The sequence below is a fragment of the Halichoerus grypus genome, chromosome 11 (genome assembly GCF_964656455.1).
Source record: "Halichoerus grypus chromosome 11, mHalGry1.hap1.1, whole genome shotgun sequence".
Taxonomy (NCBI): domain Eukaryota; kingdom Metazoa; phylum Chordata; class Mammalia; order Carnivora; family Phocidae; genus Halichoerus; species Halichoerus grypus.
In genome coordinates, this window is record NC_135722.1 from 3383035 (window position 1) to 3398537 (window position 15503).

The 15503-nt window shown below is 46.6% G+C and overlaps 1 protein-coding gene across 9 annotated transcripts in view; it reads right to left on the minus strand.

The window, feature by feature from the left end:
- Window positions 1–15503, minus strand: part of PPFIA1 (PPFI scaffold protein A1) — a 90629-nt gene that overhangs the window by 36934 nt on the left and 38192 nt on the right. For 5 of the 9 annotated variants that reach the window (XM_078057646.1, XM_078057649.1, XM_078057645.1 and 2 more), the window contains exons 7-13: window positions 15243–15464; window positions 13662–13808; window positions 12198–12332; window positions 11129–11203; window positions 10670–10753; window positions 7808–7939; window positions 6422–6484 (exon numbers count right to left, since the gene is read on the minus strand). In XM_078057646.1, coding sequence (XP_077913772.1) covers window positions 6422–6484; window positions 7808–7939; window positions 10670–10753; window positions 11129–11203; window positions 12198–12332; window positions 13662–13808; window positions 15243–15464 — 858 coding nt within the window. The remainder of the gene's footprint in view (window positions 1–6421; window positions 6485–7807; window positions 7940–10669; window positions 10754–11128; window positions 11204–12197; window positions 12333–13661; window positions 13809–15242; window positions 15465–15503) is intronic. The other 4 variants (XM_078057652.1, XM_078057648.1, XM_078057651.1 and 1 more) reach the window with 1 other exon arrangement.

Below are 15503 nucleotides of genomic sequence, written 5' to 3' on the forward strand. Positions count from 1 at the left end.
TGTTGACTGTTTCCTTTGCTGTGCAGAAGCATCTTGATGAAGTCCCAAAAGTTCATTTTTGCTTTTGTTTCACTAGCTTTTGGAAATGTATCTTGAAAGCAGTTGCTGTGGCCGATGTCAAAGAGGTTATTGCCTATGTTCTCCTCTAGGATTTTGATGGATTCCTGTCTCACATTGAGGTCTTTCATCCACTTTGAGTTTATCTTTGTGAATGGTGTTAGAGAATGGTCGGGTTTCATTTTTCTGCATGTGGCTGTCCAATTTTCCCAGCACCATTTATTGAAGAGACTGTCTTTTTTCCATTGCATGTTTTTTCCTGCTTTGTCAAAGATTATTTGACCAAAGAGGTGAGGGTCCATATCTGGGCTCTCTATTCTGTTCCATTGGTCTATATGTCTGTTTTTGTGCCAGTACCATGCTGTCTTGGTGATCACTGATTTGTAATATAGCTTGAAATCGGGCAATGTGATGCCCCCAGCTTTGTTTTTCTTTTTCAACATCTCCTTGGCGATTCGGGGTCTTTTCTGATTCCATACAAATTTTAGGATTGTTTGTTCCAGCACTTTGAAAAATGTCATTGGAATTTTGATCGGGATGGCATTGAAGGTATAGATTGCTCTGGGTAGCATAGACTTTTTTTTTTTTTTTTTTAAAGATTTTATTTATTTGACACAGAGAGAGAAAGCACAAGTAGGCAGAGAGGCAGGCAGAGAGAGAGGGAGAAGCAGGCTCTCCACCGAGCTGGGAGCCGGACGCGGGGCTCGATCCCAGGACCTGAGCCGAAGGCAGCCGCCCAACAGACTGAGCCACCCAGGCGCCCCTAGCATAGACATTTTAACAATGTTTATTCTTCCGATCCATGAGCATGGAATATTTTTCCATCTTTTTGTGTCTTCTTCAATTTCTTTCATGAGTGTTTTGTAGTTCCTAGAGTATAGATCCTTTACCTCTTTGGTTAGGTTTATTCCGAGGTATCTTATGGTTTTTGGTGCTATTGTAAATGGAATCGTTTCTTTAATTTCTCTTTCTACAGTTGCGTTGTTAGTGTATAAGAAAGCAACTGATTTCTGTGCATTGATTTTGTATCCTGCCACATTACTGAATTGCTGGATGAGTTCTAGTAATTTGGGGGTGGAGTCTTTTGGGTTTTCCACATAAAGTATCATGTCGTCTGCGAGAAAAGAGAGTTTGACTTCTTCTTTGCCAATTTGAATACCTTTTATTTCTTTTTGTTGTCTGATTGCTGTTGCTAGGACTTCTAGTACTATGTTGAACAACAGTGGTGAGAGTGGGCACCCTTGACGTGTTCCTGATCTTAAGGGAAAGGCTCTCAGCTTTTCCCCATTGAGGATGATATTCGCTGTGGGTTTTTCATAGATGGATTTTATGAGCTTGAGGAATGTTCCCTCTATCCCTATACTCTGGAGAGTTTTAATCAGGAAAGGATGTTGTATTTTGTCAAATGCTTTTTCTGCATCAATTGAGAGGACCATATGGTTCTTCTCCCTCCTCTTATTAATGTGATCTATCACATTGATTGATTTGCGAATGTTGAACCACCCTTGCATCCGGGGATAAATCCCACTTGGTCGTGATGGATGATCCTTTTAATGTATTGTTGGATCCTATTAGCTAGGATTTTGTTGAGGATTTTGGAATCCATATTCATCAGGGATATCGGTCTGAAATTCTTCTTTTTGATGGGGTCTTTGCCTGGTTTGGGGATTAAGGTAATGCTGGCCTCATAGAAAGAGTTTGGAAGTTTTCCTTCTGTTTCTATTTTTTGAAACAGCTTCAGTAGAATAGGTATTATTTCTTCTTTGAATGTTTGGTAGAATTCCCCAGGGAATCCATCAGGCCCTGGACTCTTGTTTTTGGGGAGGTTTTTGATCACTGCTTCAATCTCGTTACTGGTTATTGGCCTATTCAGGTTGTCAATTTCTTTCTGTTTCAGTCTTGGCAGCTTATAGGTTTCCAGGAAGGCCTCCATTTCATCCAGATTGCTCAGTTGATTGGCATATAGTTGTTGATAATAATTTCTAATAATTGTTTCTATTTCCTTGGTGTAAGTCGTGATCTCTCCCCTTTCATTCATAATTTTATTAATTTGGGTCCTTTCTCTCTTCTTTTGGATAAGTCTGGCCAGTGGTTTATCAATCTTATTAATTCTTTCAAAGAACCAACTTCTAGTTTCGTTGATCTGATCTACTGTGTTTCTGGTTTCTAATTCATTGATTTCTGCTCTAATTTTAATTATTTCTCTTCTAATGCGTGGCTTAGGCGTCGTTTGTTGCTTTTTCTCTAGTTCTTTAAGGTGTAGAGTTAGTTGGTGAATTCGGGATTTTTCTATTTTTTTGAGTGAGGCTTGGATGGCTATGTATTTCCCCCTTAGGACTGCCTTTGCAGTATCCCATAGGTTTTGGACCCATGTGTTTTCGTTGTCATTGATTTCCATGAATTGTTTAAGTTCTTCTTTGATTTCTTGGTTGACCCAAACATTCTTGAGCAGAGTGGTCTCTAGCTTCCAAGTGTTTGAATTTCTGCCAAATTTTTTCTTGTGATTGAGTTCCAGTTTTAGAGCATTGTGGTCTGAGAATATGCAGGGAATAATCTCAGTCTTTTGATATCGGTTGAGACCTGATTTGTGACCCAGTATATGGTCTATTCTGGAGAAAGTTCCATGTGCGCTCGAGAAGAATGAGTATTCTGTTGTTTTAGGGTGGAATGTTCTGTAAATATCTATGAGGTCCATCTGGTCCAATGTATCATTCAAAGCTCTTGTTTCCTTGTTGATTTTCTGCTTAGATGATCTGTCCATTGCTGAGAGTGGAGTATTGAGGTCTCCTACAATTAACGTATTGTTATCAATATGACTCTTTATTTTGGTTAACAGTTGGCTTATGCAGATGGCTGCTTCCATGTTGGGGGCATAGATATTTACAAGTGTTAGATCTTCTTGTTGGATAGACCCTTTAAGAATGATATAGTGTCCTTCTGTGTCTCTAATTACAGACTTTAGTTTAAAATCTAATTTGTCTGATATAAGAATTGCTACCCCAGCTTTCTTTTGAGGTCCGCTGGCATGGAAGATGGATCTCCATCCCTTCACTTTCAGTCTGGATGTCTCTTTAGGTTCAAAATGAGTCTCTTGTAGACAGCATATGGACGGGTCCTGTCTTTTTATCCGATCTGCAACCCTGTGCCGTTTTATGGGAGCGTTTAGGCCATTCACGTTGAGAGTGATTATTGAAAGATATGAATTAATTGTCATCATGTTGCCTGTGAAGATGTTGTTTTTATAGATTGTCCCTGTAAATTTCTGTTGTAGATCACTCTTGGGGTCTTTCTCCTTTTATAGAACCCCCCTTAATATTTCTTGCAGGGCCGGCTTAGTGGTCACATATTCTTTTAACTTCTGCCGGTCGTGGAAGCTCTGCATGTCTCCATCCATTCTAAATGAAACCCTTGTCGGATAAAGTATTCTTGGCTGCGTGTTCTTCTCGTTTAGTACCCTGAATATGTCTTGCCAGGCCTTTCTGGCTTGCCAGGTCTCTGTGGATAGGTCTGACGTTATTCTGATGTTCCTCCCTCTGTACGTAAGGAATCTCTTCCCCCTAACTGCCCTCAAGAGGGTTTCCTTGGTTCTAAGATTTGCGAGTTTTACTATTACATGCTGGGGTGTTGGCCTGTTTTCCTTGATCTTAGGAGGGGTCCTCTCTGCCTCTAGGACGCAAATGTTTGTTTCGTTCCCCAGATTAGGGAAGTTCTCAGCTATGACTTGCTCAAATACATCTTCTAGCCCTCTCTCTCTCTCCACTCCCTCCGGGATTCCAATTATTCTGACATTGGAACGCCTCATGATGTCATTTATTTCTCTGATTCTATTTTCATGGATTCTGAGTTGTTTTTCCCTGGCCTCCTCTTTTCCCTTTTTATCTATTATACTGTCTTCCAGGTCGCTTATTCTCTCCTCTGTCTCAGTTACCCTAGCTGTTAGATTATCTAGGTTGGATTGGATCTCATTGATAGCATTTTTAAGTTCTGCCAATTCACCTTTTATTTCTGCCCTTAGAGACTCTATGTTGCCATTAATTGATTTCTCCATTCTAGCCACTGTCTTCACAATTGCTAGCCTGAATTCCATCTCTGACATCTTGTTTATGTCTGCATCCATTTGTAAATCTGCAGCATAAGTCATAATCTCTGAGTCTTTTCTGTTTTGGGGGCTCCTCCTCCTAGTCATTCTGTTGATGGGTGTTTGAGGGAATGTATAGAGTCCAAATTATTGACCAGAACCCAAGCAAGATGCACCTGTTTTCTTGGGACCTTAGGGTTGCTGGCCTCTTGTTTTCCCAGCCTGTCTTCTGCGGGAGGGGCCTGCCGCGCTGTTACTCAGGCAACCCTGTTTGGGCGGAGTTGCCCTGAGCCCCTGTGGCGGGGGATGGGCTCAGTGGGAATCAGTCTTTGGGGCTTTTGTTCCCTGGCGCCTTTCCCTGGCGGCTTTCCGCGTCTCTTCCGCGAGTCAGAGCAGAAGAGACCGTTTCCAACCCTCTGCCTCAGAGCAGAGAGACCTCAGTCTGTTCTTCAGTGAGCTCTCCAGGCCACACTGTCTCCGTTTCTGTCCCTGCTGCTATAAACTGCAGCGTCCTGGGTTGTGCACCCCTCCGCAGCGCTCCCAGTCCTGCCTCCAGGTCGGGGCATGTCTCTGCCCTTTGTGCTTCTAAAACCGCCAGCTGCTCCCAATTCACGCGTGCGCGACTCCGCCGCTTGGGGTCCCTGTCCTGGGGACTGCAGTTCGCGTGCGCGCGACTCAGCCGCTCGGGGTTTCCACCCCGGGGGTGGCAGTTCACCAGCGCGACTCCGGCGCACCGGGTTTCCATCTCGGAGGCTGCAGTTCGCGTGCGTGCGACCGTCGCTCCGGTTTCTGTGCGGGGGGCTGCAGTTCGCGTGCGCGCGACCCCGCCGGTCCGGTTTTCCACCCCGGGGGCTGCCCTAAAGTCCTTTCCCAACGCTACCGGTCTGCGGGTCTGCGAGTCTGTGCCCCGTCCGCAGCGCACGAGGCTGTCACTCACCGGCGGTGTAGGATCCCCACGTCCAGGCACCCTCCCGCCGCTGTTTATCCTCCGATATCTGCCCGCAGGATCACGGCTCTCCGCTTCGTACCTCACAACCAACTGCCTGCGATATTCTGTTTGTAGAGATCCAGATCTTCTTACATCTCAGGCTGGATTCGTGGGTGCTCAGAGTGGTCTGGTAGTTATCCAGCTCAATTCCGGGGACCAGCTGAAGTAGGGTCCCCTACTCCTCCGCCATCTTTTTCCTGCATCAACAGACTCTTAAACACAGAGCATATACTGGTGGTTGCCAGAGGGGATGTGGCTGGGGTGCCATCGATGAAGGGGATGAAGAGGTGAAGACGTATAAGCTTCCAGTTCACAATCAGTAAGTCACGGGGATGGAGAGTGCAGCCCAGGGCACACGGCCAGTGATCCTACAGTGATGCTGTCTGGGGACGGGAGGTGACCGCAGTGGTGAGCACTGAGTGACGTACAGACTTGTGCGTCCGTGTGCTGTACACCCAAAACAGACCGAACGCCGTAGGTTAATGATGAGTCTATTACAAAATATGGAAAAATGATTTGCATCACGTGTGCTCAAATGCTGAGCATAACCACAACAGGATAAATTTAGCAGTTACAAACACCCAACATTTAATTTTGATCAAGTTTTCTCCAAGAGCCCTACAGTAAACATAAACACTCAGATCACCAAATTAACTGCATAAACCCTAGTGGACAAAGAGTTGTTAGGTCTCAGTCATAGCCAACTTTTAGAGAATAAACACCAAGCCATTAATAATTACTAATTTTGTAGCAAGAAGCAGAACTTTTTGGGTGGTGGGGAGAATGATGCTCACGCTCTACTGTGCATACTTCTCTGTTTTGTTTTTGTCTTGCACAGAGCATTTGTAGCTCAGCCTCACTTCTGTCCACGCAGAACAGTGAGCAAAACCGACAGAACTCTTAGGTCACCCAGTAGCTCGCTAGCCATGCGGCCCACGCAGTAGCCGCGTGCCACATGCACGTATCGGGTTAAGTAAACTTTAACTTCACCCGCTTCTCTTTACGGTTGTAAATGCGGCTTCGAGAATACTTTAGACGACACACGTGTCTCGTGTTAACCTCCTGCTGGCCAGCACTGCACTAGATGAGAGGTTTACGGGAACAGTTCGCTTTCGAACGAACCAGAAAGGACTCGAATCCTGAACCATGCCCGCATAGGACCGCTGGAAAGCTCATGGCAGCGGACTGCCGCGGGGGTCCTGTGACCCCAGGAGCACATGTGCAGCCACTGCAGCAGCCCTGAACTCTGCTCCACTCACGTCTCAGCAGCTCTCCAAAGGATTTAGAGAGGAAAGTACCTTATCATGTTGCGCTTCTTCCAACTGCTTCTTCGCAGTTTCAACTTCTCTCAATAGAGAATTCTGAAAAACATATAGACAGTACTTTACTGTTGGTTCTTGAAAATGTTCCACACAATACAAGTATGGCCACGCCTTTGTGTAAAATAATACGGTACCACAGAAAAGTAACGGGTCACAGGACCACACCAATGAGCAGGCCTACACGCCCACAGAGCAAATGCGGACAGTGACGTCACAACCTTTAACAATGAGTCCGTGTAAAATTTCTTCACCGATCTATTTTCTAAATGTAAGAATGACGAGTTCATGGAGTAATCTTATTTTAATCAGTTAAACCAGTTTGTACTAGATTTTAGGCTTTGTAATTCATCAGTTACTTGGGAATCCTGACGTAAGTTTCAAATGTATAATTCAAATCTAAGATAAAGACATTCCTACATGAAGGCTGGCCCACTGATCAAGGAGAAGTGCGGTAACCACCCTACGTGGTAATTATGCATTTCATAATGGGTTTTACGTAAAACAAATGTGTCATGTAATCAGCAGTGATCACTGGTGTCTCCGAAATGAGCATGACTCCAAGTGCCCATCTCAGGGAAGATTCTGGGCCCATCTTTAGGGACACGGCTGTAGCCAGAATAGATTTTATCAAGCCGGAATCCAACTGTTGCCATCAGAACTTCTCTGACATAGATTCTAGGACACTTCTTCACTCCGGTTACAGCTCAGGTATTTCCAAGATGACAGCTGTAAGAGCCCAGGCTCAGACTTTTTCCAAACCAGATGAAAAGAGAGAAGGCAGGAGATGGAAAAGGAGAATGTCTGTTTTCAGCTGATTAAACCCCTTATATAACACTAGGCTCCTACACTGTCATCTTCATAAGCGGGACAGAAATTAGCCCCCGAAGCAAGAGCATCGCGGCTGAGGGCTGAACACAGTTTCGTGCAGGGCTGGTGAAGGAGGCGACGTCCGGCCACTGCCCAGTGCTGGAAATCAAGGGTCACTGGCACACAGCCACACCCACTTGTCACCTACGGTCTATGGCTACTTTTGTGATAATTATATTGACTAGCATGAGGTTATTTTACACATATTCACAATTAATAAAAGCCTACGATACTTACAATTCTGCCCTTTACAGACCCAGTTTACAGACTTCTGCTCTAGACTAAGAGTAATACACACATGTCGAGTGAGGACAGGACACTGGAAGTCAATTCAGTGAGTGGATTAACAGTCTGTCCTGTTTCCACGTCAAAGAATAATTTCTACTTTCTGTAATGTCTGTCACCCGCTGTTCTGCATTACTCCTCAGGAGCAGAGTGTGAACACTCTCTTTGTGGAGGGTGGGAGCCCCCCGGGGCATGTTCTCAATGTCCCACCTTGTCTTCCAGAGCAGCCATTCTCTCCTTAAGATGAAGCTGAAGCCTCTCATTGGATTCAGAAAGAAGCTTGTCAACAGTGTCTGATAAACGCTTGTTATGTTCTTCATTCATTTTTTCTCTCTGCCTTGCCTAAGAGAGAAGAAACGAAAGTTTACAAACTTCAAGAAAAGGTATGATCCATAGTTTAGCTATTGTGGATATTGCTGCTATAAATATTGGGGTGCAAGTGCCCCTTTGAATCACTATGTTTATAGCTTTTGGGGTAAATACCTAGTAGTGCAATTGCTGGGTTATAGGGTAGCTCTATTTTTAACTTTCTGAGGAACTTTCATACTATTTTCCAGAGTGGCTGCACCCGTTTGCATTCCCAACAGTGACAGATAAATGGATAAAGAAGATGCGTTGTGTGTGTGCGTGTGTGTGTGGAATATTACTCAGCCACCAAAAAGAATGAAAGCTTGTCATTTGCAATGACGTGGACAGAACTAGACAGACGGTATTATGCTAAAGGAAGTAAGGCAGTCAGAGAAAGACATACACCATATGATTTCACTCATGTGGAATTTAAGAAACAAAACAGATGAACATAGGGGAAAGGAGGGAAAAATAAAACAAAACCAGAGAGGGAGACAAACCATAAGAGACTCTTCACTCTAGGAAACACACTGAGGGCTGCTGGAGGGGAGGGCGGTGGGGGGCTGGGGTAACTGGGTGACGGGCATTAAGGGCACGTGATGTCATGAGCGCTGGGTGTTACATGCAACCAACGAATCACTGAACTCTACCTCTGAAACTAGTAATACCCTATGTTGTTAACTAAATTGAATTTAAATTTAAAACTTTTTTCAAAAGAGAAAAGGTATGATCAGTATTTCCGAAGTGCCAAAGACCAATGGTGTGACTCGCTTGTGTGCCGCCCTGGGCCGGCCTCCCCCACTGCCATCCCTGGGCCACTCGTGCACCAGCACCGATGTATCGGCAGAGAAATGCAGGGACAAGTCCCCAAGATCATTAATTAGAAGGTCCCACTATTTCTGTTAAACAAAGCACTCACGGGGCCGCGGGAATGTCACGAGTTATTAACTCTCAGATGACTTGGAAGGCAGATTTACATGCAGGAACGAGCATATTTTTAAGGGGATCAGCTTATTTACACACGGGAAGGGGGAGGAATTTTCCCGTGTATAAACAGAAGCTTGGCTCTGGTTTTGGGGGGGGGGGGGTAATGAATCAAGTTACATAGCAAAATTTCAGAAAATTTTGGAAAAAACTCAGTGGCAACAGAGACTTTCACCTGTTTTTCTTTATGTTCTTACATCACCTGAATGTTCTGTAATGATAACTTACATTCAAAGATTACAACTAATTGCCTCAAGGAATTTAAAAATGCAGTAACAAAGTTGATAGGTCTGTGTTTATCAAACCATCAACCATTTCCTGGTTTAAAGAGCTTGTGTTTGCCCCCTCTCCTGAAGGAAGACGAAACCTGAGGCGTGGGAACAGGAAGTACTCAGGGCAGCGGTTAGGACGGTCACTGAGAGCATCACCTGGGCCAGGGGACAGGGCTCAGGGGCTTGTCCCGGGCGGACGGCAGCGGGGACGGGGTAGAGATGGGCCCTCCAGCCGCGCTGCCCACGTAGGAGGAGTGAGCCCACAAGGAAGCACCACAGCCTGGGCAGCAGAGTCAAAGCCTCTGTGCTCTGGCCTCGTCTGTGAAACATGGGTGCTGGCACCTGTCTTCTGGCGAGGGTGAAAGAGCACAGAGAATCACACCTCGCCTCCAGCAACTACCATCATTTGGAAACGACCCAGCACACCCCACAAGAAGGAATCAGCATTCGAGTATTTTTAAAGCAAAACAGCTTAGAAGTTTACTTTGAATTGCCTTAGTTATAAAAGAATCCCCATCTCAACACCTGTCCTTTCAAACGACAATCCAGTCCTGAAAAGCAATGAAGTGCACCCTCTAAACAGCCAAAGTCTAATTCTCTAAGAGGCGAGCGCCTGCCTGTGTGCACGCGTGTGCGTGTGTGACGGGGGGGCAGGGGCTGACCAACACGCAGTCCTGTGACGGGAGTCAGAATCCTCACTTCCCAGAAGCTCGTGTGGGACCCTCGGCAACCACTGGCCAAGCACATACATTTCTGGTGAAAACAAAACCTGATGGCCTTGACTGACAGCCTATGGCGAGGTGCCAGCTGCCTGGGGCCACGGCCCGGTCTGTTCCTGGTTTGTCCACACTGACATTTGAGCAACTCCTCCAGCAAAAACTCTCCGGGGACTCAACGGACATGAACCTCGTCTCTATCACAGCTCAATTTCGGGTTTCCTCTTCTTAGGAATATCCGTCCTGACCTATGCCTTTATGTCTGGAGCGATACTTCAGTATTTTAGGATGGAGGTCAGGCCCGTGACCTGAATTCGGGACCTCAATGTCATGTCCTAGGCGAGCAGACTGATCCTCTAGGATGATGCGCCTTCCCCTGAGTTTCAGGGGTCCCCAGCCAGCACCTCCAGTTTGGTTGAGGGGCACCTGTGAGATCCCACCTGCACGTGGAGCAGTTCCGCTGACAAGTTCGTCAGAGCAGCGGGATGTGGGGTCCCCGCACCCTGGCAGCACTGCCCAGGGGGCACCGCTCTCCTCCCCCGCCACCAATGCTGACATAACACTGTTCATGTGGTGGGTGCCCCCACCAGCAGAAAGCTCGCGGAGGAGGCCACTAACGCTGCACCTGACGGAATCGAGAAGGGGACCAGCATCTGGGTGGGGAGAGGCGGGGAACGAGGCACCGCCTCCCCCTACCTGAGCCCTGTGCTCAAGTAGCGCGCGGCGTGCGGCCTTTCTGCTCGGACACGTACCCGCTGCAGTTCCTGGTTCTTCTCCTCCAACTGCGCCTCCATCTGGCGGAGCCTCTCCTCGATGTTGCCGTGCCTCTCCTCGGCCTGTCGGCAGAAACACCGTCAGCTCGGCGGGCGGCCCCCCGTCAGTGCCAGCATGCTGTGTGCGACCGCGGTAGCCACAAGCACCACATGCTCTGCGCGGGCTCTCCCACCGGCTGGCGTGGACATCCTCTCCTCCCGCCGGGAACACACCCTGTGCGGCCTCAGGCGTCACAGTGTGAAGCAGCCGGCCTCCCCACGCCGGTGACCCAGGCCCGGCCGGTGCTGGTGACGGACTCTGCCAGAGGAGAGGGGCTTCTCCCCAGCCCGGCCCCGTCTCCGGAGGTGGGGCTTTCTCCCCACCCTCAGACGGCCTGTGCTCAGTCAGCATGAACAGCAGGAAGCAGCAAGCACCACAGAGCAATGCACACATGCTACCTTCCTAAGCTGGGAAGTGAGTTCGGACAGTTTAGCTTCCTTAGCAGCAGAGTTTCCAGAAGACAAAAGGTCAGACTACAAGGCCGACCAGGGACAGGAGAGATGACAGGGGGAGAAAAGAAATGGAGACTTTACACGCAGATCACCAAGGAGAGGCTGTTACAGCTGTTAGCAATGACCTCGCTCTCAGGAACGGTCTGGTGAGTGCCAGATGCCGTCTGACCGACCGACATCAGCTGTCAAGAACAGCACCCGGGTCTGTCCTGCCCCCTTCTCACCCGGGCCCTCAGCAAACTGGAGCCAGGTGAGATGGAAGTACCGAAGGGCGCGCTCCTACAGGCTCCCTGGGCCCCGGAAGGTCGGACTGTCTGCTTCCTCTTCCCACATGGACCCCCCAACCGCAGCACCTACCACATCGCAGCTCGACACTGCGTCCTTGCCTGCTGGCGACCCCCGCAGGTGCGAGGACTGGGATGGCAGGGCTGTGTCTCACACATGCCCAGCCCGTATTTGTCGAACCCATGAATGAGTTACTTAAAAATTCATTTATTATAAATTTACTTTATCTTTAAAAGAGAATAGGACTTTCCTATTTCTGGGAAAATTCTTTTTTTTTTTTTTTTTTTTTTTTTTTTAAGTAATCTCTACGCCCAACGTGGGGCTTCACCTCACAACGGTGAGATCGAGAGTCGCACGCTCCACTGGCTGAGCCAGCCAGGTGCCCCTACCCTTATTTTACCCAATTTTATCCAAAGCCTCTATCTTGAGCTTTGAGTTGTTGACTTAATAACTCTGAAAAGCAGTGAACCTTAGATCAAGCCCACCGGAAACAGTACACATCCCTGACAAAATTGGAGGGAAATTAATGTAGGGATAACAAAAAAGGGGATGATTCCTGACATTTAAAAAGCGTTCCGATCTCAGACAAAATAGCACTGAACACAGATCTGAGCTCTTTCACGGATTTAGGCACACTGACATGAGGAACGAGGATAAGTAAGGCACACGAACCAACCACCGTCAAAATCAAAACCCCGCCATGGGACCCCGAACGAAAGCCAGGCAGCACCTTGGAGAGCGCCGCCACCCTCTGGGCCAGCTGGGCCTCCACCTCGGGGAGCGTCTCGGCCTTCCTCAAAGTCTGCTGCAGCTTCTGCTCCGCCAGCTCCAGGCGCTCTTGTAACTGCCGGTTTTTATCCTCAGTCTAGGAACGGAAGGCAAAGCATCAGAATGTGGCCAACCTTCTATCCGTTTCTATTTTTAATAAAATGAAACAAAATCTAAATGCAGAGATCTACTAAATTAGTTCTGACAGAAGCCAACTGTTTTGGTAGCTTCTTCAGAGTAAAACTTTTCTTCCTGCGAGGAATATACACCCACTTTCCTGGGCTCGATTTCAATGTGCAAAACACCTCTTGCCAAAGTATTGCTCTTCTTAAAGATCTTCAACGAAGTCTTTAAAAAGCAAAAAGTTCCCATGCATTAAAGAAAACCCATACTCTGTAGAAGCTTGCTCATTCTTCTTAACAACTTAAGGAAAGAAGGGTTTGGTCCTAACCCTGCTTAAAAAGTAATCAGACTCCTTGTCTTTCGCAAACCGTGGGCGTGTGAACCACAAGAGAGCTCACACCTCCTCTGAAATATAGACCTTCTAAGAGGATGCCTAATGAAATGCTAGTCAGGTTATTTTCGTAAATGTATAATAATTCTTTAAAAACACGCTCTTCATTCTAAAACATTTTTTTCAATGAAGAAAATTTAGACAAGATTTTTTTAAAAGAAATTTGAAAAATCATGTGTAAGTTGAGGTTCCTGAAAGGCAAACATCTGCTTACGTGCAGCCTCCTTTCTTCTGTGCGCGTATCTCTGTGTTTATACATACACACCCTCAGAAGGTACATCACGCTGTATGCAGTATTTTGTCATCTACCTTTTACGGTCATTATTGGGAACATCTTACATGCTCTTAAGTAGCATTCCACAAATGTAATTTTTAATGGCTTCCTAGTATTTTACTTTTTGTTATTATCTTGGGTCCACTGATCCACTTTACAACGTATCACACAAACTCACTTTGTTTCCAAGAGGCTGGATTTTGTTTTCCTGTTTAACTCTGGATGACCTGAGACTACCCAGGCAGAGAAGCCAGCCTGGCTTCCCAGCCCACAGGAGGCTCCCGTCCACACGACAGACTGCGTTTCTGCACCTGCCGTTCACCCCCATCCCAGGTACCAACAAACTGCCAACAGCCTCCACGCTCTTGGCCACTCCTTCCCTCCTTTGGTAAAAATGCTAACAAGCAACAGATTAACGTACAATGAAAACAAAACAGAAGAAAGAATCGAGGTTACATAAAATCCTAAATAATTAAAAACTTGCAAGTTGAAGTAACCCACATTCTTGAACATAATTTTCTAAGATCATAAAAACTTTACGTTGAGACTTGATTTCCAACATGAAAGTCACAGGAAAAAGGTCTTGAACTTTATTAGTAATTAATAAAAGTCGAACGAAGTTCAACAAAAGCTGCTACCTGCCGATGCATAGAGTCTTTATTTGCAATCTCATTTTCAAGTTTATCGTTGAGGTCGTGCACAGAGGTGGCTTCGCGCTGTGCCGCGAGGTAGCGTTTTTCAAGAGTGGTGATCCTCTCTTCCATGTCTTCCTTCTGGGCCATGGCCTACATCAAGTATTTCAAGGGGAAAAAAGGCAAATAATTAAAGGCTAACAACATCAATATACTCCAGACACAAAGCCTGGACTAGATCCTAATTTTCAAATCAAATATAAAATCAGTGTCCTCTAAATTGAGAGAGATGCCAACTGTCTCCAATATGAATGAAAATATACCTACCTCAAATATCCGAAGTATTCCCCTACATGACCAGTAAAGACTGTTTTAACACTGTTTTAATACTACGTCTGTTCACTCAGTTTACCAAGCTTATTCTTTCCCACACGATGTTACAGAAGAAATGTGGGATCAAATACCCCAACACTGCAAGGCCAGGCGCCGAGGTGTGCGCAGTGAAGGTGCAGCCCCCACTGTCCCCGATACAAGGGGGCTTTCCACAGATCAGGGAGCGGCCTCTCGACGGACAGAGCAGTGAGACACGGCTGTCATTTCCCTGTGTAAAAGCTGGATGAAATCTCCTCCAATCACCAAAAAATGGAAGCAATACTATTAACAAATGGAAACAAAACTCCAAGTCTGATATAATTGGATGCGACCTTCTGAAGCCTGATCCTGCAGCAAAATTCTATCACATGGTATCTGACACTGAAAGTGGGCCCAGAACTTTCTGCTCTGCCCTTCCTGTCCTCCACCCTAAAGATTCATCTTAGGTCCCTCCCTGTTTACTAAGGAACTTATGTCAGCAAAGTCTTAACATTAAAAGTGATGAGTCTTAAAAAAAGAATTTCAAAATTCTTTGCATATTAAACTCTGCTGCAGAATCTCCTACCCTTGCCAAAGAATAATTTAACTAAGTAGGTTATATAATTTCTGCAAATATTTTCCTTTGTTTTAAACTCTTCCATGAAATTACCCACGCTAAGCTACTACACAGAAAGTAAGCCTGTGCATCCACACTCAAGGGTGTGAAAGGGTCTTCCTGGGGGTGGGGGGAGGGATGACTGTCTACAAAGGACAGCTTACAGTGAGTGATGGGAGGCGGCGCCAGAGAAAGTATCCTGCCCTTGACCTGTTTTTGTAAACATGATCAGATTCTCATAAATCACTCTAAATGCAGAAACGCTTGCCAGAAATAAGTATATGTCTACATGTTTTTACAGCCCGATCCTGATGACCCAGGTGTGAGCAAATCCCACTCTCACTGTGTGTCTGACTGCCGATGTTCAAGAGCACATAACCCTTCTGGGAGCAGCAGGTGAGAAAGCTAGAAGGCAGCCGGCACCACCCCCTCCCACGTCGCTGTCCGCTGACTAGCAGCACAACAGATACTGACGTGTGTTCCTGAATGAAACGTGAGCCTGCCGAAGAGTAAGTTCAGACAGCCAGACTCTGCAGAGGGGAGACGTCCACACACAAGGGTCCCACCAAACACCCCACATTCAGCTCGACGACAGCGCGGCAACATCTACTGTCACTCACTTCACGAACGTCGCGCTGCAGTTTCGTGTTCACTTCCTCAGACTTGATGAGGTCCTTCCTAGCGGTGTCCAGATCCTCCTCCAGCTCTGCCACGTGACTAGAGAGAGTGGCCAGGCGCTCCTTCATCTGGCTCTGCTCCTTCGACTGCTTATCTATGATTTCCTGGAGCTCGATGACTTTGGCAAGGTCTTCCTCGTGGCTTAAAGAACCGTCGGAAGATCTCTGGTGGGGGAAAAATCCTTAAATAGCCTTGTTTGCTGA